This window comes from Oncorhynchus gorbuscha, linkage group LG18 (genome assembly GCF_021184085.1).
Source record: "Oncorhynchus gorbuscha isolate QuinsamMale2020 ecotype Even-year linkage group LG18, OgorEven_v1.0, whole genome shotgun sequence".
In the NCBI taxonomy this organism is placed as follows: Eukaryota; Metazoa; Chordata; class Actinopteri; order Salmoniformes; family Salmonidae; genus Oncorhynchus; species Oncorhynchus gorbuscha.
Window position 1 is genome coordinate 59,264,643 of NC_060190.1, and position 27,855 is coordinate 59,292,497.

Here is a 27,855-nt window from a genome sequence, read left to right on the forward strand (position 1 = left end):
CATTTTGACTTGTTTTAAGGACATTACATCAAAGTTGGATCAGCCTGAAGTGTGGTTTTCACTTTAATTTTGTGTGACTCCAAATCCAGACCTCCATGGGTTGATACATTTGATTTCCATTGATAATTTGTGTGATTTTGTTGTCAGCACATTCAACTATGTAAAGAAAAAGTATTTAATAAGAATATTTCATTCATTCAGATCTAGGATGTGTTATTTTGGTGTTCCCTTAATTTTTTTGAGCAGTGTATTATCGAATAGATATTTGAAAAACACCTTGAGGATTGATTATAAAAAACATTTGCCATGTTTCTGTCGATAGTATCGATATAATTTGGAATTTTTTTCTGCGTTGTTGTGACCGCTATTTCTGGTGGATTCCTAGGCATAACGCATCAAACTGAGGTATTTGGATAAAAAAATATCTTTATGGAACAAAAGGAACATTTGCTGTCTAACTGGGAGTCCCGTGAGTGAAAACATCCGAAGCCCATCAAAGGTAAACGATTAATTTGATTGCTTTTCTGATTTTCGTGACCAAGTTACCTGCCGCTAGGTGTACATAATGTTTTGTTAGTATATCGATAAACTTACACAAACGCTTGTATTGTTTTCGCTGTAAAGCATAATTTCAAAATCTGAGATGACAGGGTGATTAACAAAAGGCTAAGCTGTGTTTCGCTATATTTCACTTGTGATTTCATGAATATCAATATTTTCTAGTAAGATTATTTGTCCGTTGCGCAATGCTATTTAGCGTAGTTGATGACAATTATCCCAGATCCGGGGGGGGGTTCCGAGAGGTTTTAATAGAATGTAACTGGCAGAATGGGTGTTGTATGTGGAGGATGAGGGCTGCAGTCGGTATCTCAGGGGAGAAAGAGGGCAAAGAGAGTTTTATAAATAAGCATCAACCAGTGGGTCTTGCAACGGGTATACAGAGATGATCAGTTTACAGAGGAGTATAGAGTGCAGTGATGTGTCCTAAAAGGAGCATTGGTGGCAAATCTGACGGCTGAATGGTAAAGAACATCTAGCCGCTTGAGAGCACCCTTACCTGCTGATCTATAAATTATGTCTCTGTAATCTAGCATGGGTAGGATGGTTATCTGAATCAGGGTTATGTTGGCAGCTGGGGTGAAGGAGTGATTACGATAGAGGAAATCAAGTCTAGATTTAACTTTATCCTGCAGCTTTGATATGTGCTAAGAGAAGGACAGTGCACCGTCTAGCCATACTCACAAGTACTTGTATGAGGTGACTACCTCAAGCTCTAAACCCTCAGAGTTAGTCATCCCACCTGTGGGGAGAGGGGCATTCTTCTTACCAAACCACATGCCCTTTGTTTGGAGGTGTTCAGAACAAGGTTAAGGGTAGAGAAAGCTTTTTGGACACTAAGACACTAAGAGTATAAAATACTATCATCTGCATATAAATGGTTGAGAGAGCTTCCTACTGCTTGAGCTATGTTGTTGATGTAAATTGAGAAGAGTGTGGGGCCTAGGATAGAGCCTTGAGGTACTCCCTTGGTGACAGGCAGTAGCTGAGACAGCAGATTTTCTGACTTAATACACTGCACTCTTTGAGGTAGTTAGCAAACCAGGCCAAATACCCCTCAGAGACACCAATACTCCTTAGCCGGCTCACAAGAATGGAATGGTCTACATATCAATAGCTTTGGCAAAGTCAATAAAAATAGCGTCACAACATTGCTTAGAATCAAGGGCAATGGTGACATCATTTAAGACCTTTTAAGGTTTCAGTGACATCCAGATTGCATAATATAGACATCAAGAAAGCCAGTCAGTTGACTATTGACAAGTTTTTCCAACACATGCCTATAACAGTCAGGCTCAGCTTGATCTCCCCCTTTAAATAAAGGATGAACCGTGGCTGCCTTCCAAGCAATGGGAACCTCCCCAGAGAGGAGAGACAGGTTAAAAAGGTTGGAGATAGGCTTGGCGATGATAGTGGCAGCAACCTTAAAGAAGAAAGGGTCTAAACCATCTGTCCCAGATGTCTTTTTTGGGGTCAAGTTTCAGGAGATCCTTTAGCACCTCGGACTCAGTGACTGCCTGCAGGGAGAAACTTTGTAGCGGGGCAGGGGAAAATGAGGGAGAAGCATCGAGGAAAGTTGCATGAGAAGGGGTGGGAGATGAGGAAATGTTGGAAGGGCAAGGAGGCATGGCTGGGTCAAATAGGAATCCTGACTTAATGAAGTGGTGATTAAAGAGCTCAGCCAAGTGCTTCTTGTCAGTAACAACCACATCATCAACATTAAGGGACATAGGCAGCTGTGAGGTTTTATTCTCCAGGTCAAAAATAGACGGTCCAAGCGTCTTCGACAGAGGGATCAAGCTGATTCTATACCATTTTACAGAGGCCAGTTCATGAAGGAAGGCTTGCTCATTAAAGTTGTAAAAAAAGCATCTATGGCAAATCAGGACAGGTCATTTAAATGAGCAGCCATTATGTACACAGGCTGTAAAACAGTGATCAATAAGGTCATTACAGAAAACACCAGACTGATACCTATCAGGATTATTTGTGAGGATAACATTGAGGGGAGTAGCCTTTTCTGGCTGTTTGTAGTCATACCTTTTGGGATTGGTAATAATCTGAGAAATATTATGCATACAATATAATAACCATCTCAGATTTCGGTACAGAATAATACAAAATGCTCTGAGACCAGGTTGCCAAGTTGGACAAAAAGACTACAGCACACAGTTATCTAAATAAATCAGTATAAAGGGGAAAAACATACCAAGACTGAAAATCTAAGTGGATACAATACTGACTTTATTATGATGAGGTAGGCCTACAATGGCTGGGTGCAAAAAGACAGCTTTCAAAATCAGGCAGCAGTCAGTGAATGGTTCAATAACCGATCCATGTCATGAGCTCTTGTGAGTTCCTCTCCCTACACATGTGGTCCTAATCACCCTACGATGGAGGTTCTGTTGCCTGAAAAACTTCTGGAACCTACACTCCGCATGTTGGACCAGAGGAGTGGGCACAAGCAGGGTACTGGGCTCCCTGTCTGGGTCTTGAAGGCTGATGACCTCCAAGGGAAGGACAGGGCCTTTGTAGATATCAGGGGTAGCAAAGGGGCGTGCTCGCCCTGACCAGGGCACAATAACCGGGGGTCTCCGCCAGCAGTCCATAGAGCGGGACTGGGCCCTGGGGGGCAGCTGGAGGGAGTCAACCAGGCCCAGACGCTGCAGCCTCCAAGGTTCCCCGGCCAGGGGCCTCTCAGTAGAAAGTGGGGTCTGGACTCTGAAGCCAGAGAAGGTAAGGTGTCGTACCTCAGACTTCAGACCCTTCTTAGAGGGGGCTGGCTTGGGTTTCTCAGCCACAGCCTCGTACTCCAGGCTTTGAGGAGGGCGTCTGGGCGCTGGTTGGTTGGTACGACCCTTAGAGGGTTTGGAGGCTTTTTGAGGAGGAGGGCGGGGCCGTCTGATCTGGGAGCCCTCAACAAGCAGGTTGACCCCTACATACTGAGGCACCTCCACTGCTGCCTATAGACAGAGACAGAGAGATGACATCTGTACAACCCTGTACAACATTAAACTTCCCTTTCCTAACTTAAAGGCATACACAAACACACCTCACCTGTTTGTATATAAGCTGAAAGCCCCCAGTGTGTGCCCCTCGGTCCAACCGACGGTCCAGGACCACCCGTAGAGTGTCCTCCTGCACGGCTGCACACAGGCGTGTTGTCACTGCTGTAGAGGGGGCCATGGTGGGGCTGGCATTGATCTCTATCAGCCATGGCCTCATGTCACGACCTTTGGAACAGAAGATGTCCCATCATATTAGTATCTACCCATTTATCCTGCTACTGGTCACTATTACTCCTGTTTACATATACAGTGCCTTGCAAAAGTATTCAGACCCCTTGGATTTCTTCACATTTTATTGTTATAAAGCGGGATTAAAATGTATGTCTTTTTTTTGTCAACAACAAAATACTCTAACGACAAAGTGGAAGAAGAATCAGTTTTTGTAAAAATATATTTTTTCTATGAATAACTAAAGATTTTCAAGCAGATTAACTCAGCCACTCAGGAACATTCATTGTCTTCTTTGTAAGCAACTCCTGTGTAGATTTGTGCTTCAAGTTATTGTCCTGCTGAAAGATGAATTCATCTCCCAGTGTCTGGTGGAAAGCAGACTGAACTTGGTTTTCCTCTAGGATTTTGCCAGTGCCCATCACCATCCCATTCATTTTTTATTCTGAAAATTTCCCCAATCATTAATGATTACAAGCATAACCATAACATGATGCCGCCACCACTATGCTTGAAAATATGGAGAGGTACTCAGTGATGTTGTATTGGACTTGCCCCAAAGATAACACTTTGCATTGCCACATTTGTTGCAGTATTACTTTAGTGCCTTGTTGCAAACAGGATGCATGTTTTAGAATATTTGTTATTCTTTTTAGGCTTCTTCTTTTCACTCTGTCAATTAGTTTAGTAATGTGGAGTAACTACAATGTTGTTGATCCAACTCTGTAACTGTTTTAAAGTCACCATTGGCCTCATGGTGAAATCCCTGAGCGGTGTCCTTCCTCTCCGGCAACTGAGTTAGGAAAGACGCTTGTATCTTTGTAGTGACTGGGTGTACTGATACACCATCCAAAGTGATATTAAAAACTTCTCTATGCTTAAAAGGGATAGTTTTTTTTACCCATCAACCAATAGGTGTTCTTCTTTGTGAAGCATTGGAAAACCTCTCTGGTCTTTGTGTTTGAATCTATGTTTGAAATTCACTGCTTGACAGAGGGACCTTACAGATAATTGTATGTGTGGGCTACAGAGATGAGGTAGTCATTCAACAATCAATGTTAAACACCATTATTGCACACAGAGTGAGTACATGCAACTTATGTGACTTGTTAAGCAAATTTGTACTGAACTTATTTAGGCTTGCCATAACAAAGAAGCTGAATATTTATGACTCAATTAAAAATTAAAAGCTGAAATGTCTTAAGACATACATATCTACCTCAAATACTCAAGTATCCCTGTACATTGTAAATGTGGTATTGGCACTGACCCTGTATTTAGCTTCCTCTCTTATCTTTGTTTTCTTTACCTTTGGAAAGTATTCACACCCCTTGACATTTTCCACATTTTATTTTGTTACAGCCTGAATTTAAAATGGATTAAATAGTGATTTTTTTTGTCATTGGCTTACACAATACCCCATAATGTCAAATTGGAATGATTTTTTCATTTTTTCAAACAAATTCATTAAAATTGAAACGCTGGAATAACTTCAGCCAATAAGTATTCAACCCCTTTGTTTGTGTTTTAGTTTATTTTCCAATGCCTCGCAAAGAAGGGCACCTATTGTTAGATGGGTAAAAAACAAAAACAACAATCAGACATTGAATATCCCTTTGAGCATGGTGAAGTTATAAATTGCACACTTTGTATGGTGTATCAACACACCCATTCACTACAAAGATACAGGCGTCCTTCCTAACTTAGTTGCCGGAGAGGAAGGAAATCGCTCATGGATTTCACCATGAGGCCAATGGTGACTTTAAAACAGTTACAGAGTTTAATGACTGTGATAGGAGAAAACTGAGAATGGATCAACAACATTGTCAATTAGGTTACTATTGTAGAGTAACCACAGAGTGAAGAGAAACATGAATCCTGTTTGCAACAAGACACTGTGGTAATACTGCAAAAATAATTGGCAAAGCAATTCACTTTTTGTCCAGAATTCAAAGTGGTACAGTGCATTCGGAAAGTATTCAGACTCCTTGACTTTTTCCGCAATATGTTACATTACAGCATTATTCTAAAATTGTTAAAATATATTTTTTTACTCGTCAATCTACACACAATACCCCATAATGACAAAGGGAATACGTTTTTTGACATTTTTGCTGTTTCCATTGATCATCCTTGAGATGTTTCTACAACTTGATTGGAGTCCATCTGTGGTAAATTCAATTGAATGGACATTATTTGGAAAGGCACACACCTGTCTATATAAGGTCCCACAGTTGGCAGTGCATGTCAGACAGAGCAAAATCAAGCCATGAGGTTGAAGGAATTGTCCGTAGAGCTTTGCGACAGGATTGTGTCGAGGCACATATCTGCGGAAGCACTCCACTTTATGGGGGAGTTTCCAGACGGATGCCGCTCCTCAGTAAAAAGCACATGACAGCCTGCTTGGAGCTGGCCAGAAGGCACCTAAAGGACTCTGACCATGAGAAACAAGATTCTCTGGTCTGATGAAACCAAGATTGAACTCTTTGGCATGAATGCCAAGCGTCACGTCTGGAGGAAACCTGGCACCATCCCATCGGTGAAGCATGGAGGTGGCAGCATCATGCTGTGGGGATGTTTTTCAGCGGCAGGGACTGGGAGACAAGTCAGGATTGAGAAAGATGAACGGAGCAAAGTACAGAGAGATCCTTGATGAAAACCTGCTACAGAGTGCTCAGGACCTCAGACAACACAGGAGTGGCTTCGGGAAATGTCTCTGGATGTCCTTGAGTGGCCCAGCCAGAGCCCGGACATGAACCCAATTCAAAATCTCCGGAGAGATCTGAAAATAGCTGTGCAGCAATGCTCCCCATCCAACCTGACAGAGCTTGAGAGGATCTGCCGAGAAGAATGGAATAAACTCCCCAAATACAGGTTTGTCAAGCTTGTAGTGTCATACCCAAGAAAATTTCAGGCTGTAATCGCTGACAAAGGTGCTTCAACTAAGTACTGAGTAAACGGTCTGAATACTTAGAGTTGAAGTCGGAAGTTTACAAACACTTAGTTTGGAGTCATTAACTCGTTTTTTGACCACTCCACAAATGTCCTGTTAAAAACTATAGTCTACTTTGAGTAGTTTTGGAGGTGTACCTGTGGATGTATTTCAAGGCCTACCTTCAAACTCTGTGCCTCCTTGCTTGAAGGTACCACGTTCATCTGTACAAACAATAGTATGCAAGTATAAACACCATGGGACCACGCAGCCATCATACCGCTCAGGATGGAGACGCATTCTGTCTCCTAGAGATGAACGTACTTTGGTGAGAAAAGTGCAAATCAATCAGAACAGCAAAAAAACCTGTGAATATACTGGAGGAAACCGGTACAAAAGTATCTATATCCACAGTAAAACGAGTCCTATATCGACATAACCTGAAAGGCCGTTCAGCAAGGAAGAAGTCACTGCTCCAACACTGCCATAAAAAAGTCAGACTACAGTTTGAAACTGCACATGGGGACAAAGATCGTACTTTTTGGGGAAATGTCCTCTGGTCTGATGAGACATCAGTCAGGAAGTCAAAGCTTGGTCACAAATGGGTCTTCCAAATGGACAATGACCCCAAGCATACTTCCACATTTGTGGAAAAATGGCTTAAGGACAACAAAGTCAAGGTATTGGAGTGGCCAACACAAAGCCCTGACCTCAATCCTATAGAAAATGTGTGGGCAGAACTGAAAAATTGTGTGCGAGCAAGGAGGCCTACAAACCTGACTCAGTTACACCAGCTGTCAGAAGGAATGGGCCAAAATTCACCCAACTTAATGTGGGAAGCTTGTGGAAGGCTACCCGAAACGTTTGACCTAAGTTAAACAATTTAAAGGTAATGCTACCAAATACTAATTGAGCGTATGTATACTTTAACCCACTGAGAATGTGATGAAAGAAATAAAAGCTGAAATAAATCACTCTAATATTATTCTGACATTTCACATTCTTAAAATAAAGTGGTGATCCTAACTGACCTAAAACAGGGAATTCTGAATAGGATTAAATGTCAGGAATTGTGAAAAACTGAGTTTAAATGTATTTGACTCAGGTGTATGTAAATGTGATATTTCAGTTTTTATTTTAAATAAATGTCTAAACCCGTTTTTGCTTTGTCATTATGGGGAATTGTGTGAAAACTTTCATCCATTTTAGAGGCTGTAACATAACAAAATGTGGAAAAAGTAAAGGGGTCTGAATACTTTCAGAATGCACTGTATGTTTGAGGCAAATCCAATACAACACATTACTGAGTACCACTGTCCATATTTTCAAGCATAGGGGTGGCTGCATGATGTTATGTGTATGCTTGTAATCGTTAAGGACTGGGGTATTTTTCATGATAAAAAAGAAACGGAATGGAGATAAAGCACAGGTAAAATCCTAGTGGAAAACCAGGTTCAGTCTGCTTTCCACCAGACACTGGGAAATTAATTCACCTTTCAGCAGGACAATTATCTAAAACACAAGGCCAAATCTACACTGGAGTTGCTTACCTAGAAGACCGTGAACGTTCCTGAGTGGTCAAGTTACAATTTTGACTTAAATCTATGACAAGGCCTGAAAATGGTTGTTTAATAATGATTAACAACCAATTTGCCAGAGCTTAAAGAATTGTTAAAAGAATAATGGGGAAATGTTGCACAATGTGTGGAATGCTCTTAGAGACTTACCCAGAGAGACTCACAGCTGTAAGGTTCTTCTATAAAGTATTGACTCAGGGGTGTGAATACTTATGTAAATTAAATATTGTTTTGTATTTAATTTTCAATAAATTTGCTAACATTTTGAAAAACATGTTGTCACTGCCATTATGGGGTATTATAAGTAGATGGGTGAGATTTCTTTTTTTTTAATCCATTTAGAATTCAGACTGTAACAACAAAATGTGGAATAAGTCAATGGGTATGAATACTTTCTGAAGGCACCGTATATATATATATATAGATATATACGGTATAACTTATTTAAAAACTACAAAATCAAAATACAATAATATATATGTATATATATATTATTGTATTTTTATTTTGTATTTTTTAAATAAGTTATACTATTTTGATATTCATTGATTACTGCACTTTTGGGTAGAGCTTGCAAGTTAAGCATTTCACTGTACTTGTGGATGTGACAATAAAACTTGAACTTCACTGCCATTAACAACAAATACTGATGCCACTGACATCATTCACACCTAGCATGAAGTCGGCTCCGTAGAGTTCAAAGCTCCCTCGGCGTGACTCCACCAGGTCTTGGGCAGTCTGCAGGGCGTGGACCACAGCCTTCTTCATCCCTGGGACCACCACAGACCACCACTGTGCTGCTCGGCCCTGTCCAGACAGGAAGGCCCGGAACTGGTCACATGACCACATGTTGTCCTCAGGCACCTCTGGGTGACGCTGCTGGGAGGGCTGAAAGTGCTTCTGTATGGAGTTGTTACACAGGTGGATAGAACTGGAAGAAGGGGGATATAGAGGGGAACAAGAGAGATAAGACCATAGGAAAAAATGAGCAACAAGGTGAAATGTGGAATCAACATGGTAAAATGCCAATAACAACAGGGTAAAAATGTCCCCCTTACCTGTCCAGTGTCTCAACTGAGTATGGCTGGGTGGAGAAGCGTAGGTAGCACTTCTTATAAAACCAGACAGTGAGAGGGTTCCAGTCAGTCACCAGGAACCACTGGCGGAGGTCAAATTTGGTGCCGTGGACCAGCAGGGGGCGCTCCAAGTACTTCTGCACCACCCACTTACTGTCCTTGATCAGGGCTGGGTCACTGTCCACCAGCCTCAGGATGTCATCCAGCCGCTTGGCACACATGATGCCTGCACAGGTAGAGGGACATGGAAGAGAGACAAAAACAAAGTTTGTGTAGGCCTACACTATAAGCAGCATTAAATAAATATTTTAGGTAAATACAGCATGAGGATAGAGTTAAATAAAGTACTACTACACTTGTCTCTTCTTCCCCTCTTGGAACTCACCTCTGCCCCGGGACTTGGCCCCAGGTTTGACTATCCAGATGTTGTGGATGCCATCTGTGTCTAGCTGTGGATTGACATCACGAAGTTTCCGCAACATAGCCTGACAGCTGTTCAAATAGTGAAAAGTCTCCTCTATCTCTACACCATCACTGAGAGAGAGGGAGAGTGCCACTGAGATACAATGACAAAGAGATGTGTGTACTGACATGACAGAGACACATAATGATCATACTATATGGAGTACTCACTGGACAACCAGGTAGTAATTGTGGATGAACTCCAGCCACTCTTGTTCTGTTAGAGATGGTGGTGTTTCCAAGGCAATGTCTATGTCATTGTGTTCCAAGCTGTCCAGGAAGTCCTGGCAAACTTTTAGTGCACTGTCAATCATTCTGGAGGCCACCAATGACATGGCTCGACGCTTGCATGCTTTTTTCTGACCTAAGGAATTGGACAAGACAATGAAGCCTGTAGTTCTGGTTGACCTAAATCGGGGGGATTGAGGGGGTATGCCTCTTTTTGTGAGGAATACCTTACTTTGACATGATTGGTGAGTTGATCCAGCTGTGCCACCTCCCTCTCCCTCACCTCGCTCACCCTGAATCCTCTCCACAACACACTGTATAAGGCTGGTGCATGCTGTCCTCCTGTAGTCCTCTATAGAGAGAGACAGAGAGACAGAGAGGGAGAAATAAAGCAAGTCAGATAGAGGTTGCCACAGGAAGGTTGCCCCCCCACACCTAAAAGTATGCAAAATGAAAGGGAAGGAGAGGCAGTACTGTAAATCCCCCTAAGACTATAGAAGTGAGGCATTCCGATAGAGAGGGGGGGGAATAGGCAGATCAGAACGCGTGGTGCGGAAAGAGACCGGTGAGGATTCTGACCGATAAAGGCATGTTTCTCATCCTCTGCCCCCAGCCTATAGCAGCGTGGGAAGAAGGAGTCAAGGTCTGCAGCATCAAACCAACGCAGGTTCCTCAGGTTCACGCACAACCCAACCTGAGACAGAAATGGGAGAGATGGAGAAAAGACAGGCATAGCCTACATAGGTGTGGTGAATATAAAAATGATCAAAGACTGTGAAAAGGTAGAGTTCGTTCATTTCAGGGTCTCCCATGTGAAAGCCATCAAACCTTGGTGGTGAAGGTGCCTGCTTTGGCATAGTGATTGGTCATCTGTTCCTTTCGCAATGAGCGGTTGTCCACCGTCTCTCTACGCGTCGTCCAATAGAAATATGACGTTTCGTTCCTCACCATGCGAGACTGTAAGATAGATGGGCAGGGGAAAGACATAAAAACGGTGTGCCCCCCCCCCCCCCACAAACACACACACACTTCCGTTCTATTACCATTAGGTCATACATGTCATCTGGGTCTTCCTCTCTGTCGTCTGGGCTGTCTAAGCAGAGCATAGAGGGCGATTACAATCTAGGATTTAGGTTAATGGTCAATGATAGTTAGAATCAATTACTGCAAGATTTGCAATGGCCTTCCTGTCTCACCATTGTCATCATCACTGTCATCAGCATCATTCCCATCATCTCCACGGCACCGGCTCCAGTGCTGGTTTGGCCGAGGCAGGCGGCGCTCTACCCAACCCCTCGCCTTCAGGGCAGCCCGAACCACAGGGTATGGACCCTGTATGGAGAACACCATACGCATCTGAGAGAAAAAGACACACAGAGAGAGAGATATAAAATAGTATCTACATGACCTTAAGTATAACATATATAGAGGGTTGTCCTATTTTAGATTCTTACCTTTACAGCTTTTTCGACCAGTACTTTTGCTGTCCGCAGTCTCTCTGGGTTGATGATGGGCAGGTTGAGCAAGCTGCGCCTCACTCTTCCCTCACCTGGTGGTGCTGATATACACACATACATAAACACACAGCTCAGATACAGCGGTGGTAATAACCACTTTATAAGCTATGCATTCAAGTCAAACTGTATTCTCATCTACTGTTAGTTGATGGTACTGTTATAAGTGGTACCAAAGCCAAGTCCATGTTTAGTATGACTGGTTAGTCAGTGTTAAGTGTCTGAAGGTTTTGTGTGTAGGCTTACATGGTATTTGCTGTAGGCCATTCTCTGTGGTGAGGTTCAGGAACATTTGAGTGTGTTGTTGGCACAGGGCTTTGCTCTGCTGGTCTTTACTGGGGTCTCTCTCTCCTAGAGGTTCTGAATATGAGGAGCGAAAACACAACTACATCCATCTACATGGGGTATGGGGTACATCATAAGGTGAATGCACCAATTTGTAAGTCGCTCTGGATAAGAGCGTCTGCTAAATGACTTAAAAGTTAAATGTTAAATATAGTAATACAGTGTTCTAGCAAAGGGGAGCAATGTTCTGTATTCAGTCACACCAACACACGTTGCTGTGACAATGACGTTGAAGTTAGCAGAATCTACTAACAAGTAAGTAACATGACATACTAGACACTTTTTAAGGGAAAAACATAAGAACATCATTACATCCCCATGTAGGCCTAATGTAGATAAATACGCCATGAAGCTCACAAACCCTTGGGAGTGTAATGGAAGCCTATACCTAGACTTCTTCAGCCCAGCATCGAAAGAGCAAACACAATGCATTTTAACGCCTGGCCTCTGTATTCAAACATTTGATAATCTAACATTTTAGAGTGGGACCTCATGACTTATTCAACACTCTTCATACATACAGTACCGTTCAAAAGTTTGGGGTCACTTAAAAATGTCCTTGTTTTTGAAAGAAAAGCATTTTTTTTTGTCCATTAAAATAATGTCAAATTGATCAGAAATACAGTGTAGACATTGTTAATGTTGTAAATGACTATTGTAGCTGTAAACCACTTGTTTTTTCTGGAATATCTACATAGGCGTACAGAGGCCCATTATCAGCGACCATCACTCCTGTGTTCCAATGGCATGCTGTGTTAGCTAATCCAAGTTTATAATTTTAAAAGGCTAATTGATCATTAGAAAACACTTTTGCAATTATGTTAGCACAGCTGAAAACGATTTTTTTCTGGTTAAATAAGCGGCAGCGTAGCCTAGTGGTTAGAGCGTTGGACTAGTAACCGGAAGGTTGCGAGTTCAAACCCCCGAGCTGACAAGGTACAAATCTGTCGTTCTGCCCCTGAGCAGGCAGTTAACCCACTGTTCCCATGTTCTTAACTGACTTGCCTGGTTAAATAAAGGTAAAATTAAAAATTAAAATTAAACTGGCCTTCTTTAGACTAGTTGAGTATCTGGAGCATCAACATTTGTGGGTTCAATTACAGATGGTTGCTGATAAAGGGCATATGTAGATATTCCTTTTTTTTATATATATATATATATATATATTTATTTAAATCAGCCGTTTCCAGCTACAATGGTCATATACAACATTACAATGTCTACACTGTATTTCGGATCAATGTTATGTTATTTTAAATGGACAAATTTGCTTTTCTTTAAAAAACAAGGACATTTCTAAGTGACCCCAAACTTTTTAACGGTAGTGTATATACATTCGTTCTTTGTCTTTGGCTGACAGATGATTACAGCTGGCTTCCCTCACCACTGTCAATGCATGGTGTTGGGCTTCCATCAGCTCCCCGATCTCCCTCCTCACTCTGCCCCGGCTGGACACACTTTGGGGGCTTGGGGGCCTCCATAGAGACAATGGCCTTCACTGGCCAAGGGACCCCTGATCTCTACTCCCTATATCATGTCTCTAGCTGTGCTCTTCTTTTAAGTTGTTGCTGTTTGGCTGGATCAGTTCACCATAGTAACTGTAAAAATAAGTCACAAGTTATTGTGAGGTTTCAATTAAGGATAACTATAATATCCAATGCATGATTACAAGCACATATATCTGTGCAAATGTTTGCATTCACCGTTTATCTAATGCTAGACCGTTTATTGTAGCATGCACTGTGTGTGTCCTGTTAGTGCTGTGGGTTGTTATTAGATGCAGTGAACTATAAAGTGGATCAAATTGCTGAGTAGAGATAGCTTGACTACACCCGTCCCGTTTCTTACACCCTGGACAGGGCAGTGTTACACCTAACTTGCTACCTTCTTCAGACAGTGGAGCACTGGCCCCGTTCTAAATAGCTTAGCTATAGGATATATGTGACATTCACAGAACAACACAACAGGAGGATACTTTAGATAAGGGACTGATCAAAAATCCTCAATGACAAAAAATAACATTGCCATTGACCAGGCAAACACAAAAATAGACTACCTCTTTCTCATACCAACACTTCCGTATTCGTGATTTTGCTGTTCGTTTACAAGACACCCACGCTTCTAAAGACACCTGCATCGACTGCACTGACTGTGACGCCACAATGATCAAAGTGATTACACGACTGCGCGTAACATTTTCCCAGGAATACATTTCGCAATTCCTCGCAAATTCTCTGCTTATGCGGTGGAGGGACTATTTGTCATACAGCGATATGTAGGGTATAGGTCTACTTCACTCACCTCATCGGATGTGGTGCGTTCTCCAGTTTGTAGTGTCGCACCTGCGCAATCTTCACATTGCCATTTCTCTCTTGCTGCCTGTTTAGTGTCTCCATACCAACGGTGAATAGGACCGAAATGTGAAGAGTTTTGACTAGAAGGGATACATTTTATGTCAGAATTGACCAGAATTGACTTTTAGTTGCCGGTTAAGAGAATTTACGCTGCAGGCTAGGAGAATTAAGTTTATGAAAATTATTAGGGTTAGCTAAAATGAACAAAAATGCAACTGTAGACGTCAATTTGACATAAACTGTAGCCCTTCTAGCCATGGCCCACGCGAAGGCAGTGGGAGGGCTAGGTTACATCGGCAAACGTTTTGCTCAAAGCAAAATACATGCAATGTATTTTGGATATTTCATTCATTCAGATGAAATTACCTCAATATATCATGAAATTACATTTACTGCACGACCCTGCTTGTCTCATCATGAGTGGTTAATTAATCTATGGAAATCTAGAAAGTAAGAACTGATATTGCTGATGCGTAGCATTCTGCTCTTGAAAGGTTGTTGGATTGTCTATAGTGAACAAAAAATCGCTTGTTACAATGTTGCAATATTTTAAACTGTAGAAAAACGTTTCAGATTTTGATGTATGCTTATGACCACTAGGTGGCGGTCAATGCCTGTATATGAAAAAAAGCGCAACGGAATAGAATCGGGTTCAAAGAAACAAGCACTACAAACATGTTTTATTTCTGTTTTTTGTACACCATGCATTGATATCTATCCATATCTCAACCATGTTTAACGGATATCTATTTAATCAGGAGAATCCCACTCCCACGGCCAATTGCTCCCTGTGGGATATGTCATATGACTGTGCAAGGTCATGGTTCTCATCCTATGGATCCAGGGACATGTCAGGGCCTAACTCCCATAATGCAGCTGGTGAAGTAGTATTTAGATTTTTACCATAACATGAGATACTGCATAATACTAGCTATTTAAAATACAGCATTGGCAGTAGACCTACTGTATCTACTTGCATATGAGGCAACTGGTAGCCTACCTGGAGACCAGGAGGGTAGAGAAACTCAAATCTAGCCTTATGGCCTCTATTACCTAACCACCATTATGTAAAGCTTGTAAATCTGCTATCTGGGTAGTCCTGTGTTCTGTAAGAAAATGCAGAATGCCAATGACCATCATGTAAGCTTTAAAAACAGATGGAGTCATTGAATCCTATTCATTGAATTAGATTGCTTTTTCATCACAAAACCATTTGATGTTGTAGGTGAATGAGAGCCTGAATAGATATTGGAGGCCATAAACACAGAGTTTCTAAACCTAGAGGTGCAAACCTAGAGGCACGACACTTCCGGGAATGCTTGCGAAACAGACCAAACAGACCAGGCCTGGGTTTGGGGTTTGAGAAGTCAATGAGAGAAGTTAAACATTCTTTATTAGTTCTCTAAATCTAAAGGCACAACCTAGATTCAAGCCATTTCCTGAAGTAGTTGAACCTGTTATTACTTCAAACCTCGTGAAAGTGCCAAACTGACATGTTTTGATTATCCTCAAAAACAACTTTATATAGGAGTGCCTTTGAGTTGACGGCCTGCACATGCTCAGTTCAGCACGAGAGACGACCGTTAGAACCGATCATGTGTTTCTACGTATGAACTTAGCTAGCCAACGTCACCATGACATCACCTACAGGGATTTCTATTGGAGAAGCAGTTTTAGCCTATGTTCATACTCTAGTCTTTGCCCTAAGCCTGGGTGGATTGTACCATAGAAATAGAATGAATAGGAAGGGGATTTCCATTCAATTCAATGATGGCATAATGGATAGACTGGCAGCCATTTTGAGTGTAAAAACTGGTTGAATTGTTTCCACGTCATTTCAACAACAACAAAAAATCTATGTGATGACGTTGAATCAATGTGGAAAACTGATTGGATTTGAAAAAATGTATCAAGGTAAGGGAATTTTGTCTTTTTTTCACACAACTTTTAACCTAAATCCAATGACATGGTAACATTTTTTGTTGATTTCACCGTTAGTTGACAACTCAACCAAATGTAAATCAAAACTAGACGTTGTACTGATATCTGTGCCCAGTGGGTTTCAATCTGTGCTGTGATTTGCTGAGTCTACCAAAATACACACTTAGAAAAAAGGGTTCCAAAAGGGTTCTTCGGCTGTCCCCATAGGATAATCTCCAGAACCCTTTTTGGTTCCAAGGCAAACCCCTTTGGGTTCCATGTAGGACCTGCTGTGGAAAGGGTTTTACATGGAACCAAAAAGGATTTTTATCTGTACCCAAAAGGGTTCTTCAAAGGGTTCTCCTATGGGAAAGCCGAAGAACCCGTTTAGGTTCTAGTTAGCACCTTTGTGTGTACCATGGAAATTATTGCACCACAATACCAGGCAGCCATTGCTGTATAACCATGAGTTTATCAGTCAGGGTTAGAGTTTACAAGCCCGTTCTATTCATTCTATTTCTATGATTGTACTGTGTGCTTTTGTCCCATTTTTTCTCATTAAACATGAACAGAAGGCAGGTGGGCTTTGTGTTGATTCAGATCTCAACTCATACACATTTAATGATGCACATCCACTGTTTGCACAATCACTTATGGAGTTTCTTTAAATGCTGGTCAAACTCATTTTTCTACACAGGTGGTTGTACCATGTCATGAATCTTCATGGCCATAAGCTTACCGTCCCTCACACCAGAACAGATATTCCTTCTTCTTCTCAATGTGTTTGTGAAATTCAGATTAGTAGTGAGTGTATCCCCTCCTCTCTGTTATGGCCAGTAAACCTTTATGGGTGTTTGAAGAGTATAGCACTCCATTTGGAGGGTAGAGTAAACACTGATCAGCTCCAGAGGTTTATATGGTAAAAAAGGAAAGGAGGTTTATATGGCAAGGAAGGGAAGGAAGCAAACAGTGGGTACAGTGTGAGGGTAGTGGGGGTGTTGAAGAAAGGATGAATATATTATGTACTGTGTGTGTGTGTGTGTGTCAACATGTGCCTGCATGTGTCTCTATAGAGAGAGGGGCTCTCTGTCCATTGGGCCATTGTCTTTGAGTCTGTGCAAGCCATCTCTTTCTCTCGGTCTCTCTTCCTACTCCACCTCCATCCCTGCGTTCCAGAGTTTGTGGCAAACAGAGAGAGGGAGTGGGGCGAAGGCAGTGAGACACACAGCGGTTCAGACAGCTGCTGTGGTCCTTCCAGTGTGAGGAGCCTCTGTCCAGCTAGGCCACGCCCCCGCTTCTCTGCCTCACAGAGCTCCATTGTCCCCACCATGACTGCCTCTACTATTGTGATGTCATAGTTTATCATTCCCATAGCTGTGCGGCTGCTGCTAGGGTAAACTGCAATTCACATTTTATTCGGGAGAGAATAATCACTATTACACATGTTGACACACACACGCACACACACACGCACACACACACACACACACTTGTTTTCTTGTCTTTATTTCTAACCAAGAGGAGATCCAGGTTCTCATATCAACTAGTACTCTCTGGTTCAGAATCTTTTCATGTGGATGAATCTCTGACTCATATGTCATGGCAGACATAAACATACTTTCTGTAACCTCACCCTTTGACCCACACTTTATCATCCCTCATTTGAATCCATTTGCATGGCAGTTGGAGCTCCCTATGTACCCCTGCTGAGTTTGACAGCACATGCAAATCAAAGTTTTTCTTTCTCATCCAGCCCAGGTGACTCTGGCTCATCTTAAACCAGGGTTGTTAAAAAAATGTGGGGCAGTAGGGCGGGGGTCTCCCCCACTTCCCCTCATTGGGTGCCTAAAGCCATTAGGGGGTCCGGGGGCATTCTCTCCTGCAAAAAAAAGAGGGAATTTCAACAGCTAAATGCATGAATTTGGTACACTTTGAGTAGAACATTGAGAGATATTTTTTCAGGTAACTTCACACCTGCCACAGCAGACACTGCCAGCACTTAATTACAGTTGCCACTGTGGGTTTCTCTACTCTGGAACACTCTACTCTGGAACAGAGCATTGCCAAAAAAAACACTCAACAACTTCAAACATAGACTCTGACCTGTCCAACGAGCCAAACTGATTAAAGAATGCCACAGTATCCAAACACCCCTCTCTATCTCTCTCTCTCTCTCTCTCTCTCTCTCTCTCTCTCTCTCTCTCTCTCTCTCTCTCTCTCTCTCTCTCTCTCTCTCTCTCTCTCTCTCTCTCTCTCTCTCTCTCTCTCTCTCTCTCTCTCTCTCTCTCTCTCTCTTCTCTCTCTCTGTCTCTGTCTCTCTCTCACACACACACACACACACACACACACACACACACACACACACACACACACACACACACACACACACACACACACACACACACACACACACACACACACACACACACACACACACACACACACACACACACACACACACACACACACACACACACACACACACACACACACACTCATTCTGTGCAACGTCTGGCACGCGTTTACCGTGAACACGGGGTCTGTACTCACTTGAAGTTACACTTTTAACAGTGGCTGTCACGCCCTGACCTTAGATATCCTTTTTATGTCTCTATTTGGTTTGGTCAGGGTGTGATTTGGGGTGGTTATTCTATGTTCTATTATGTATTTATATTTCTATGTTTTGGCCGGGTTCTGATTGAGAACCATACTTAGGTAGCCCTTTTCCCACTTGTCTTTGTGAGAAGTTGACTTTGTTTAGGGCATATAGCCTTTGAGCTTCACAGTTTGTTTTTGTAGTGTTTATTGTTTTGTTCGTTGTCATTTGGATTAATAAAAGAAAATGTACGCTCACCACGCTACACCTTGGTCCTCCCCCAACAGCCGTGACAGTGGACAAGTAGGCTAGTCTGGCTAATTGATCATAATGTAGGGCTACAAGATTGGCCTACCATCAAAACTGTTCCATAACTTATTTAAAAAATATTTTTTTATTTCACCATTATTTAACCAGGTAGGCCAGTTGAGAACAAGTTCTCATTTGCAACTGTGACCTGGCCAAGATAAAGCAAAGCAGTGCGATACAAACAACACAGAGTTACACATGGGATAAACAAACATACAGTCAATAACACAATAGAAAAAATCTATACACAGTGTGTGCAAATGTAGTTAGATTAGAGATGTAAGGCAATAAATGGGCCATAGTGGCGAAATAATTACAATTTAGCAATTAAACACTGGAGTGATAGATGAGCAGAAGATGAATGTGCAAGAAAAGATACTGGGGTGCAAAGGAGCAAAAAAATAATAAGGTAGTTGGGTGGGCTATTTACAGATGGGCTGTGTACAGGTGCAATGATCGGTAAACTGCTCTAACAACTGATGCTTAAAGTTAGTGAGGGAGATATAAGACCCCAGCTTCTGCAGGTCATTCACTAGGTCCCGCCGTGTGGTTCTAGGATTTTTGCTCACCGTTCTTGTGATCATTTTGACCCCACGGGGTGAGATCTTGCGTGGAGCCCCAGATCGAGGGAGATTATCAGTGGTCTTGTATATCTTCCATTTCCTAATAATTGCTCCCACAGTTGATTTCTTCAAACCAAGCTGCTTACCTATTGCAGATTCAGTCTTCCCAGCCTGGTGCAGGTCTACAATTTTGTTTCTGGTGTCCTTTGACAGCTCTTTGGTGTTGGCCATAGTGGAGTTTGGAGTGTGACTGTTTGAGGTTGTGGACAGGCGTCTTTTATACTGATAACAAGTTCAAACAGGTGCTATTAATACAGGTAACGAGTGGAGGACAGAGGAGCCTCTTAAAAATAAGTTACAGGTCTGTGAGAGCCAGAAATCTTGCTTGTTTGTAGGTGACCAAGTACTTATTTTCCACCATAATTTGCAAATAAATTCATTAAAAATCCTACAATGAGATTTTCTAGATTTTTTTTCTAATTTTGCCTGTCATAGTTGAAGTGTGTGTACCTATGATGAAAATGACAGGCCTCTCCTCTTTTTAAGTGGGGAACTTGCACAATTGGTGGCTGACTAAATACTTTTTGCCCCACTGCATATGGGGCTTTGGTGACAAATGGCACTGTGATAGACTACATCCAATTTGCTAAGTAGAGTGTTGGAGGCTATTTTGTAAATTACATCGAAGTCAAGGATCGATAGGATAGTCGGTTTTACGAGGGTATGTTTTCCAGCATGAGCGAAGGATGCTTTGTTGCAAAATAAGAAGCCGATTCTAGATTTAATTTTGGATTGGCGATGCTTAATGTGAGTCTTGTAGGAGAGTTTACTGTCTAACCAGACACCTAGGTATTTGTAGTTGTCCACATATTCTAAGTCAGAACCATCAAGAGTAGTGATGATAGACGGGCAGACGGATGTGGGCAGCGATCGGTTGAAGAGCATGCATTTAGCTTTACTTGCATTTAAGAGCAGTTGGAAACCACGGAAGGAGTGTCGTATGGCATCGTCTGGAGGTTTGTTAACACAGCGTCCAAAGAAGGGCCAGAAGTATACAGAATGATCTTGTCTGCGTAGACGTGGATGAGAGAATCACCAGCAGCAAGAGCGACATCATTGATGTATACAGAGAAAAGAGTCGGCCTGAGAATTGAACTGAGGTTGATGAAGACGGCTGCACAGTATTGTCTTTTATCGATGGCGGTTATGATATAGTTTAGGATCTTGAGCGTGGCTGAGGTGCACCCATGACCAGCTCGGAAACCAGATTGCATAGCTGAGAAGGTATGGTGCGATTCAAAATGGTCGGTGATCTGTTTGTTAACTTGGCTTTCGAAGACTTTAGAAAGGCAGAGTAGGATAGATATAGGTCTGTAACAGTTTGGGTCTAGAGTGTCTCCCCCTTTGAAGAGGGTGATGACCACAAAAGCTTTCCAATCTTTAGGAATCTCAGACGATACAAAAGAGAGATGGAACAGGCTAGTAATAGGGGTTGCAACAATTTCGGCGGATAATTTTAGAAAGAAAGGGCCCAGATTGTCTAGCCCAGGTGACTTGTAGGGGTCCAGATTTTGCAGCTCTTTCAGAAGGAGAAATGGGGAGAATTGGGCAAGTTGCTGTGGGGGGTGCAGAGCTGTTGACCGTAGTAGCAGCCTACAGTAGCAGCCAATGTGTGGTGTTCAATGTATGTCTACATTCCATGAGTCTTGAAATAAATATGCAGGATTTGACACAAACCTGTATATACACTTGTCCTTCAGACAAGGAGGTGACTGAAAATGTTGTTGTTTGATGCAAGAAACCACTTTACAAAAGATTATGCTAACATCTATGGACGCAAGCCGACCGTCTCAAAATACAACACTGCCACTTCAAGAAATAAAATAATGCTCTTGACCTGACTCGCTTTTTAAAGATGGCTAGAAATGCACACATTTTTTGCTCTTGTAGGAAGCAATCACTCCTCCATTGTTGACGAGAAATTAGTTATAACTGGGCTAACAACTCAGTAACGAGCAAAGAATATGAACAAAAATGTGCACAGGTGGCTTCATGCAGCTCTCGCTCTGATCTCAAAACAAGCCAACAACCCCTCATCCTGTAAACAAAGTCCAGTTCAAAGTGAATGTCACAGATCACAGAAATAAAAACGCAATGCCAAATACAGGTAGCCTAGTCAAATAATTAACATCCAATCACATTAACCGTTACTCTCTAACGGACCATGTGTAGCTAAACGTAGCTGCTGCTCATTCCGTTTGCTCGAAAATGGATAAATGGTTAAAAAAAAGTACAGCTTGTGTCCATAGAGACACATACCAGCTCTACTGGTAATACAGCTAATACCAGCAGTACTACACCTGCACCTGTCGACGACACAATTTGTTCTCCTTCCACAAGCACATCCAATGCTAGCATCAGTAATTCTACATTTGTTGTTAGCCCAGCTAGCATGGACACTGACAGTTGTGAATCTGATGCAGCCAAAGAGCTACTGCCCCCTTACCAGGGACGTTGTACAATCAAAACAGCGCAATATGATGAGAACTACATTGATTTGGGGTTCACTTATATTGGGAGTAATGCCTTTCCTCAGCCACAGTACTATCTCACAATTCGATGAAACCTTCACTCTTGCACAGACATTTAGAAACAAATCATGCCAATTTGAAAAATAAGCCACAGGAGTTTTTTGAGTGAGAATTAAGATGACTTTCGAGGAGTAAGACATGTATAAAAGCAACAGATACCATTAATAAGAAGGGTCTAGAAGCATCTTACATGGTGAGCTACCGAGTGGCTAGGACAGGCCAGCCCCATACTATTGTGGAGGATTTCATTCTTCCTGCTGCTGTGGATATGGCTGGGACAATTCTGTGGGAAAAGGCCCAAAAAACTATATAGACAATTATTTCATCAAACAACACTGTTTCACGACGCATTGGTGACATGGCAGGAGATGTTTTGAAACAATTACTGCTTCGCATATAAGCCAGTGAATTCTATGCGTTACAGCTGGATGAGTCAACAGACGTGGAGGGCCTGGTACAGCTCCTGGTATATGTCCGTTAGGTTTATGTGGGGTCAATTAAGGAAGACATCCTCTTCTGCAAACCACTGGAAACCAGGACAACAGGAGAGGATATTTTTAAAGTACTGGACAGCTTTGTGACATTAAATGGACTTTGGTGGTCAAGATGTGTTGGTATCTGTACTGATAGCGCAAAAACCATGGCATGGATACATAGTGGAGTGGTAACGCTCGTGCAAGCAGTTGCTCCCGACGCCATTTCACAATACTGCAGAATCCACCAAGAGGCTCTTTCTGCCAAGGGAATGCCTGACAGCTTGAAATATGTTTTGGACACTACAGTGTACCTTAACTTTGTTAACTTCTGGCAGTATTGAGTAGCTTGGATGAATAAGGTGCCCAGAGTATCTTGCCTGCTACTCAGGCCCAATTGCTAATATATGCATATTAGTAGATTTGGATAGAAAACACACTGACGTTTCTAAAACTGTTTGAATGATGTCTGTGAGTATAACAGAACACATATGGCAGGCAAAGACCTGAGATAAAATCGAACCAGGAAGTGGGAAATCTGAGGTTTGTAGTTTATTGCCTATCGAATACACAGTGTCTATGGGGTCATATTGCACTTCCCGGGGCTTCCACTAAATGTCAACAGTGTTTAGAACCTTGTTTGAGGCTTCTACTGTGAAGGAGTGGGGAATGAGAGCTGATTGAGTCAGGGGTCAGGCAGAGTGCCATGAGCTGATCACGTGCGCTCATGTGTGAGTTTGCGTTCCATTGCATTTCTACATACAAAGGAATTCTGTCATGCAGGTGAAAGAGGACCCAAAAGCGACTTAACAGAAACAGAGTTTATTCAAGTCCAAACAGGGAATAACAGAAATCCTCTAGTCTGTAGAGGGGAATAACAGGAGAAGCGGCCACAGACTGCAGGTCGCTTCGGGTAGGCGCAGGCCGTAGTTGACAGAGACACCTGCTCACACGCAGCATCTGATGAAGGCAAACAACACGACAGGACAGGGCGATACACAATCACAGCACGGTGAATTCTAAACAAGGAACCGACGGGACAGGAACGGAACACAAAGGAAGAAATAGGGACTCTAATCAGGGGAAAGGATCGGGAACAGGTGTGGGAAGACTAAATGATGATTAGGGGAATAGGAACAGCTGGGAGCAGGAACGGAACGACAGAGAGAAGAGAGAGCGAGAGAGTGAGAGAGGGAGGGGGAGAGAGAGGGATAGAAAGAGGGAAAGAACCCAATAAGACCAGCAGAGGGAAACGAACAGAATGGGGAGCACAGGGACAAGACATGATAATAAATGACAAACATGACAGTACCCCCCCCACTCACCGAGCGCCTCCTGGCGCACTCGAGGAGGAATCCTGGCGGCAACGGAGGAAATCATCGATGAGTGAACGGTCCAGCACGTCCCGAGACGGAACCCAACTCCTCTCCTCAGGACCGTAACCCTCCCAATCCACTAAGTATTGGTGACCCCGTCCCCGAGAACGCATGTCCATGATCTTATGTACCTTGTAAATAGGTGCGCTCTCGACAAGGACGGGAGGGGGGAGGGAAGACGAACGGGGGTGCGAAGAAAGGGCTTAACACAGGAGACATGGAAGACAGGATGGACGCGACGAAGATGTCGCGGAAGAAGCAGTCGCACAGCGACAGGATTGACGACCTGGGAGACACGGAACGGACCAATGAACCGCGGAGTCAACTTACGAGAAGCTGTCGTAAGAGGAAGGTTGCGAGTGGAAAGCCACACTCTCTGGCCGCAACAATACCTAGGACTCTTAATCCTGCGTTTATTGGCGGCTCTCACAGTCTTCCCCGCAGACAAAGGCAGACCGGTAATGAAGTCTAAGGCGATGTGAGACCATGGTCGAGAAGGAATGGGAGCGGTCTGAGACGACCGGCAGGAGGAGAGTTACCCGACTTAGTCTGCGCGCAGTCCGAACAAGCAGCCACGAAACGGCGCGTGTCACGCTCCTGAGTCGGCCACCAAAAGCGCTGGCGAATAGACGCAAGAGTGCCTCGAACACCGGGATGACCAGCTAACTTGGCAGAGTGAGCCCACTGAAGAACAGCCAGACGAGTGGAAACAGGAACGAAAAGGAGGTTACTAGGACAAGCGCGGCGACGCAGTGTGCGTGAGTGCTTGCTTAACCTGTCTTTCAATTCCCCAGACTGTTAACCCGACAACACGCCCATAAGGAAGAATCCCCTCGGGATCAGTAGAAGCCACAGAAGAACTAAACAGACGGGATAAGGCATCAGGCTTGGTGTTCTTGCTACCCGGACGGTAAGAAATCACAAACTCGAAACGAGCGAAAAACAACGCCCAACGAGCTTGACGGGCATTAAGTCGTTTGGCAGAACGGATGTACTCAAGGTTCTTATGGTCTGTCCAAACGACAAAGGAACGGTCGCCCCCTCCAACCACTGTCGCCATTCGCCTAGGGCTAAGCGGATGGCGAGCAGTTCACGGTTACCCACATCATAGTTGCGCTCAGATGGCGACAGGCGATGAGAAAAATAAGCGCAAGGATGAACCTTATCGTCAGACTGGAAGCGCTGGGATAGAATGGCTCCCACGCCTACCTCTGAAGCGTCAACCTCGACAATGAATTGTCTAGTGACGTCAGGAGTAACGAGGATAGGAGCGGACGTAAAACGTTCTTTTAGAAGATCAAAAGCTCCCTGGGCGGAACCGGACCACTTAAAACACGTCTTGACAGAAGTAAGAGCTGTGAGAGGGGCAGCAACTTGACCGAAATTACGAATGAAACGCCGATAGAAATTAGCGAAACCTAAAAAGCGCTGCAACTCGACACGTGACCTTGGAACGGGCCAATCACTGACAGCTTGGACCTTAGCGGAATCCATCTGAATGCCTTCAGCGGAAATAACGGAACCGAGAAAAGTAACGGAGGAGACATGAAAAGAGCACTTCTCAGCCTTTACGTAGAGACAATTCTCTAAAAGGCGCTGTAGAACACGTCGAACGTGCTGAACATGAATCTCGAGTGACGGAGAAAAAATCAGGATATCGTCAAGATAGACAAAAACAAAGATGTTCAGCATGTCTCTCAGAACATCATTAACTAATGCCTGAAAAACAGCTGGCGCATTGGCGAGACCGAACGGCAGAACCCGGTACTCAAAATGCCCTAACGGAGTGTTAAACGCCGTTTTCCACTCGTCCCCCTCTCTGATGCGCACGAGATGGTAAGCGTTACGAAGGTCCAACTTAGTAAAGCACCTGGCTCCCTGCAGAATCTCGAAGGCTGATGACATAAGGGGAAGCGGATAACGATTCTTAACCGTTATGTCATTCAGCCCTCGATAATCCACGCAGGGGCGCAGAGTACCGTCCTTCTTCTTAACAAAAAAGAACCCCGCCCCGGCCGGAGAAGAAGAAGGCACTATGGTACCGGCGTCAAGAGACACAGACAAATAATCCTCGAGAGCCTTACGTTCGGGAGCCGACAGAGAGTATAGTCTACCTCGAGGAGGAGTGGTCCCCGGAAGGAGATCAATACTACAATCATACGACCGGTGAGGAGGAAGGGAGTTGGCTCGGGACCGACTGAAGACCGTGCGCAGATCATGATATTCCTCCGGCACTCCTGTCAAATCGCCAGGTTCCTCCTGAGAAGTAGGGACAGAAGAAACGGGAGGGATGGCAGACATTAAACACTTCACATGACAAGAAACGTTCCAGGATAGGATAGAATTACTAGACCAATTAATAGAAGGATTATGACATACTAGCCAGGGATGACCCAAAACAACAGGTGTAAACGGTGAATGGAAAATCAAAAAAGAAATAGTCTCACTGTGGTTACCAGATACTGTGAGAGTTAAAGGTAGTGTCTCAAATTTGATACTGGGAAGATGACTACCATCTAAGGCAAACATGGGCGTAGGCTTGTCTAACGGTCTGAAAGGAATGTTATGTTTCCGAACCCATGCTTCGTCCATGAAACAACCCTCAGCCCCAGAGTCAATCAAGGCACTGCATGTAGCACCCGAACCGGTCCAGCGTAGATGGACCGACATAGTAGTACAAGATCTAGATGAAGAGACCTGAGTAGTAGCGCTCACCAGTAGCCCTCCGCTTACTGATGGGCTCTGGCCTCTTACTGGACATGAATTAACAAAATGTCCAGCAACTCCGCAATAGAGGCACAGGCGGTTGGTGATCCTCCGTTCCCTCTCCTTAGTCGAGATGCGAATCCCTCCCAGCTGCATGGGCTCAGTCTCAAAGCCAGAGGAGGGAGATGGTTGCGATGCGGAGCAGGGAAACACCGTTGATGCGAGCTCTCTTCCACGAGCCCGGTGACGAAGATCTACCCGTCGTTCTATGCGGATGGCGAGAGCAATCAAAGAGTCCACATCTGAAGGAACCTCCCAGGAGAGAATCTCATCCTTAACCACTGCGTGGAGTCCCTCCAGAAAACGAGCGAGCAGCGCCGGCTCGTTCCACTCACTAGAGGCAGCAAGAGTGCGAAACTCAATAGAATAATCCGTTATGGACCGTTCACCTTGGCATAAGGAAGCCAGGGCCCTAGAAGCCTCCCTACCAAAAACTGAACGGTCAAAAACCCGAATCATCTCCTCTTTAAAGTTCTGGAACTTGTTAGAGCAATCAGCCCTTGCCTCCCAGATAGCTGTGCCCCATTCTCGAGCCCGGCCAGTAAGGAGTGAAATGACGTAAGCAACCCGAGCTCTCTCTCTAGAGTATGTGTTGGGTTGGAGAGAGAACACAATCTCACACTGCGTGAGAAAGGAGCGGCACTCAGTGGGCTGCCCGGAGTAGCAAGGTGGGTTATTAACCCTAGGTTCTGGAGGCTCGGCAGGCCAGGAAGTAACAGGTGGCACGAGACGTAGACTCTGGAACTGTCCAGAGAGGTCGGAAACCTGAGCGGCCAGGTTCTCCACGGCATGGCGAGCAGCAGACAATTCCTGCTCGTGTCTGCCGAGCATGGCTCCTTGGATCTTGACGGCAGTGTAACGAGCGTCTGAAGTCGCTGGGTCCATTCCTTGGTCGGTTCCTTCTGTCATGCAGGTGAAAGAGGACCCAAAAGCGACTTAACAGAAACAGAGTTTATTCAAGTCCAAACAGGGAATAACA

General features: G+C 43.6%; 1 protein-coding gene across 4 annotated transcripts; it reads right to left on the bottom strand.

The window, feature by feature from the left end:
* Positions 1-2,283: 2,283 nt before the first annotated feature.
* Positions 2,284-14,340, bottom strand: LOC124003892 (tubulin monoglycylase TTLL3-like). Of its 4 annotated transcripts, none has more exons than XM_046312529.1 (15): positions 14,230-14,340; positions 13,313-13,526; positions 11,830-11,943; positions 11,524-11,627; positions 11,266-11,425; positions 11,113-11,162; positions 10,898-11,026; positions 10,649-10,763; positions 10,302-10,421; positions 10,013-10,205; positions 9,765-9,913; positions 9,362-9,605; positions 8,975-9,234; positions 3,616-3,791; positions 2,284-3,521 (listed from the first exon to the last, which is right to left on the bottom strand). In XM_046312529.1, exons 2-15 carry the CDS (start codon positions 13,407-13,409, stop codon positions 2,898-2,900), a joined length of 2,535 nt encoding a protein of 844 aa, XP_046168485.1. In that variant the 5' UTR covers positions 13,410-13,526; positions 14,230-14,340; the 3' UTR covers positions 2,284-2,897. The 4 variants fall into 4 exon arrangements, with proteins under 4 accessions (XP_046168485.1, XP_046168487.1, XP_046168486.1 ...); XM_046312531.1 differs by lacking the exon at positions 14,230-14,340 and adding an exon at positions 13,985-14,220 and having other exon boundaries at positions 10,353-10,421; XM_046312530.1 differs by lacking the exon at positions 14,230-14,340 and adding an exon at positions 13,985-14,220 and having other exon boundaries at positions 9,765-9,871.
* Between the last annotated feature and the right edge of the window lie 13,515 nt (positions 14,341-27,855).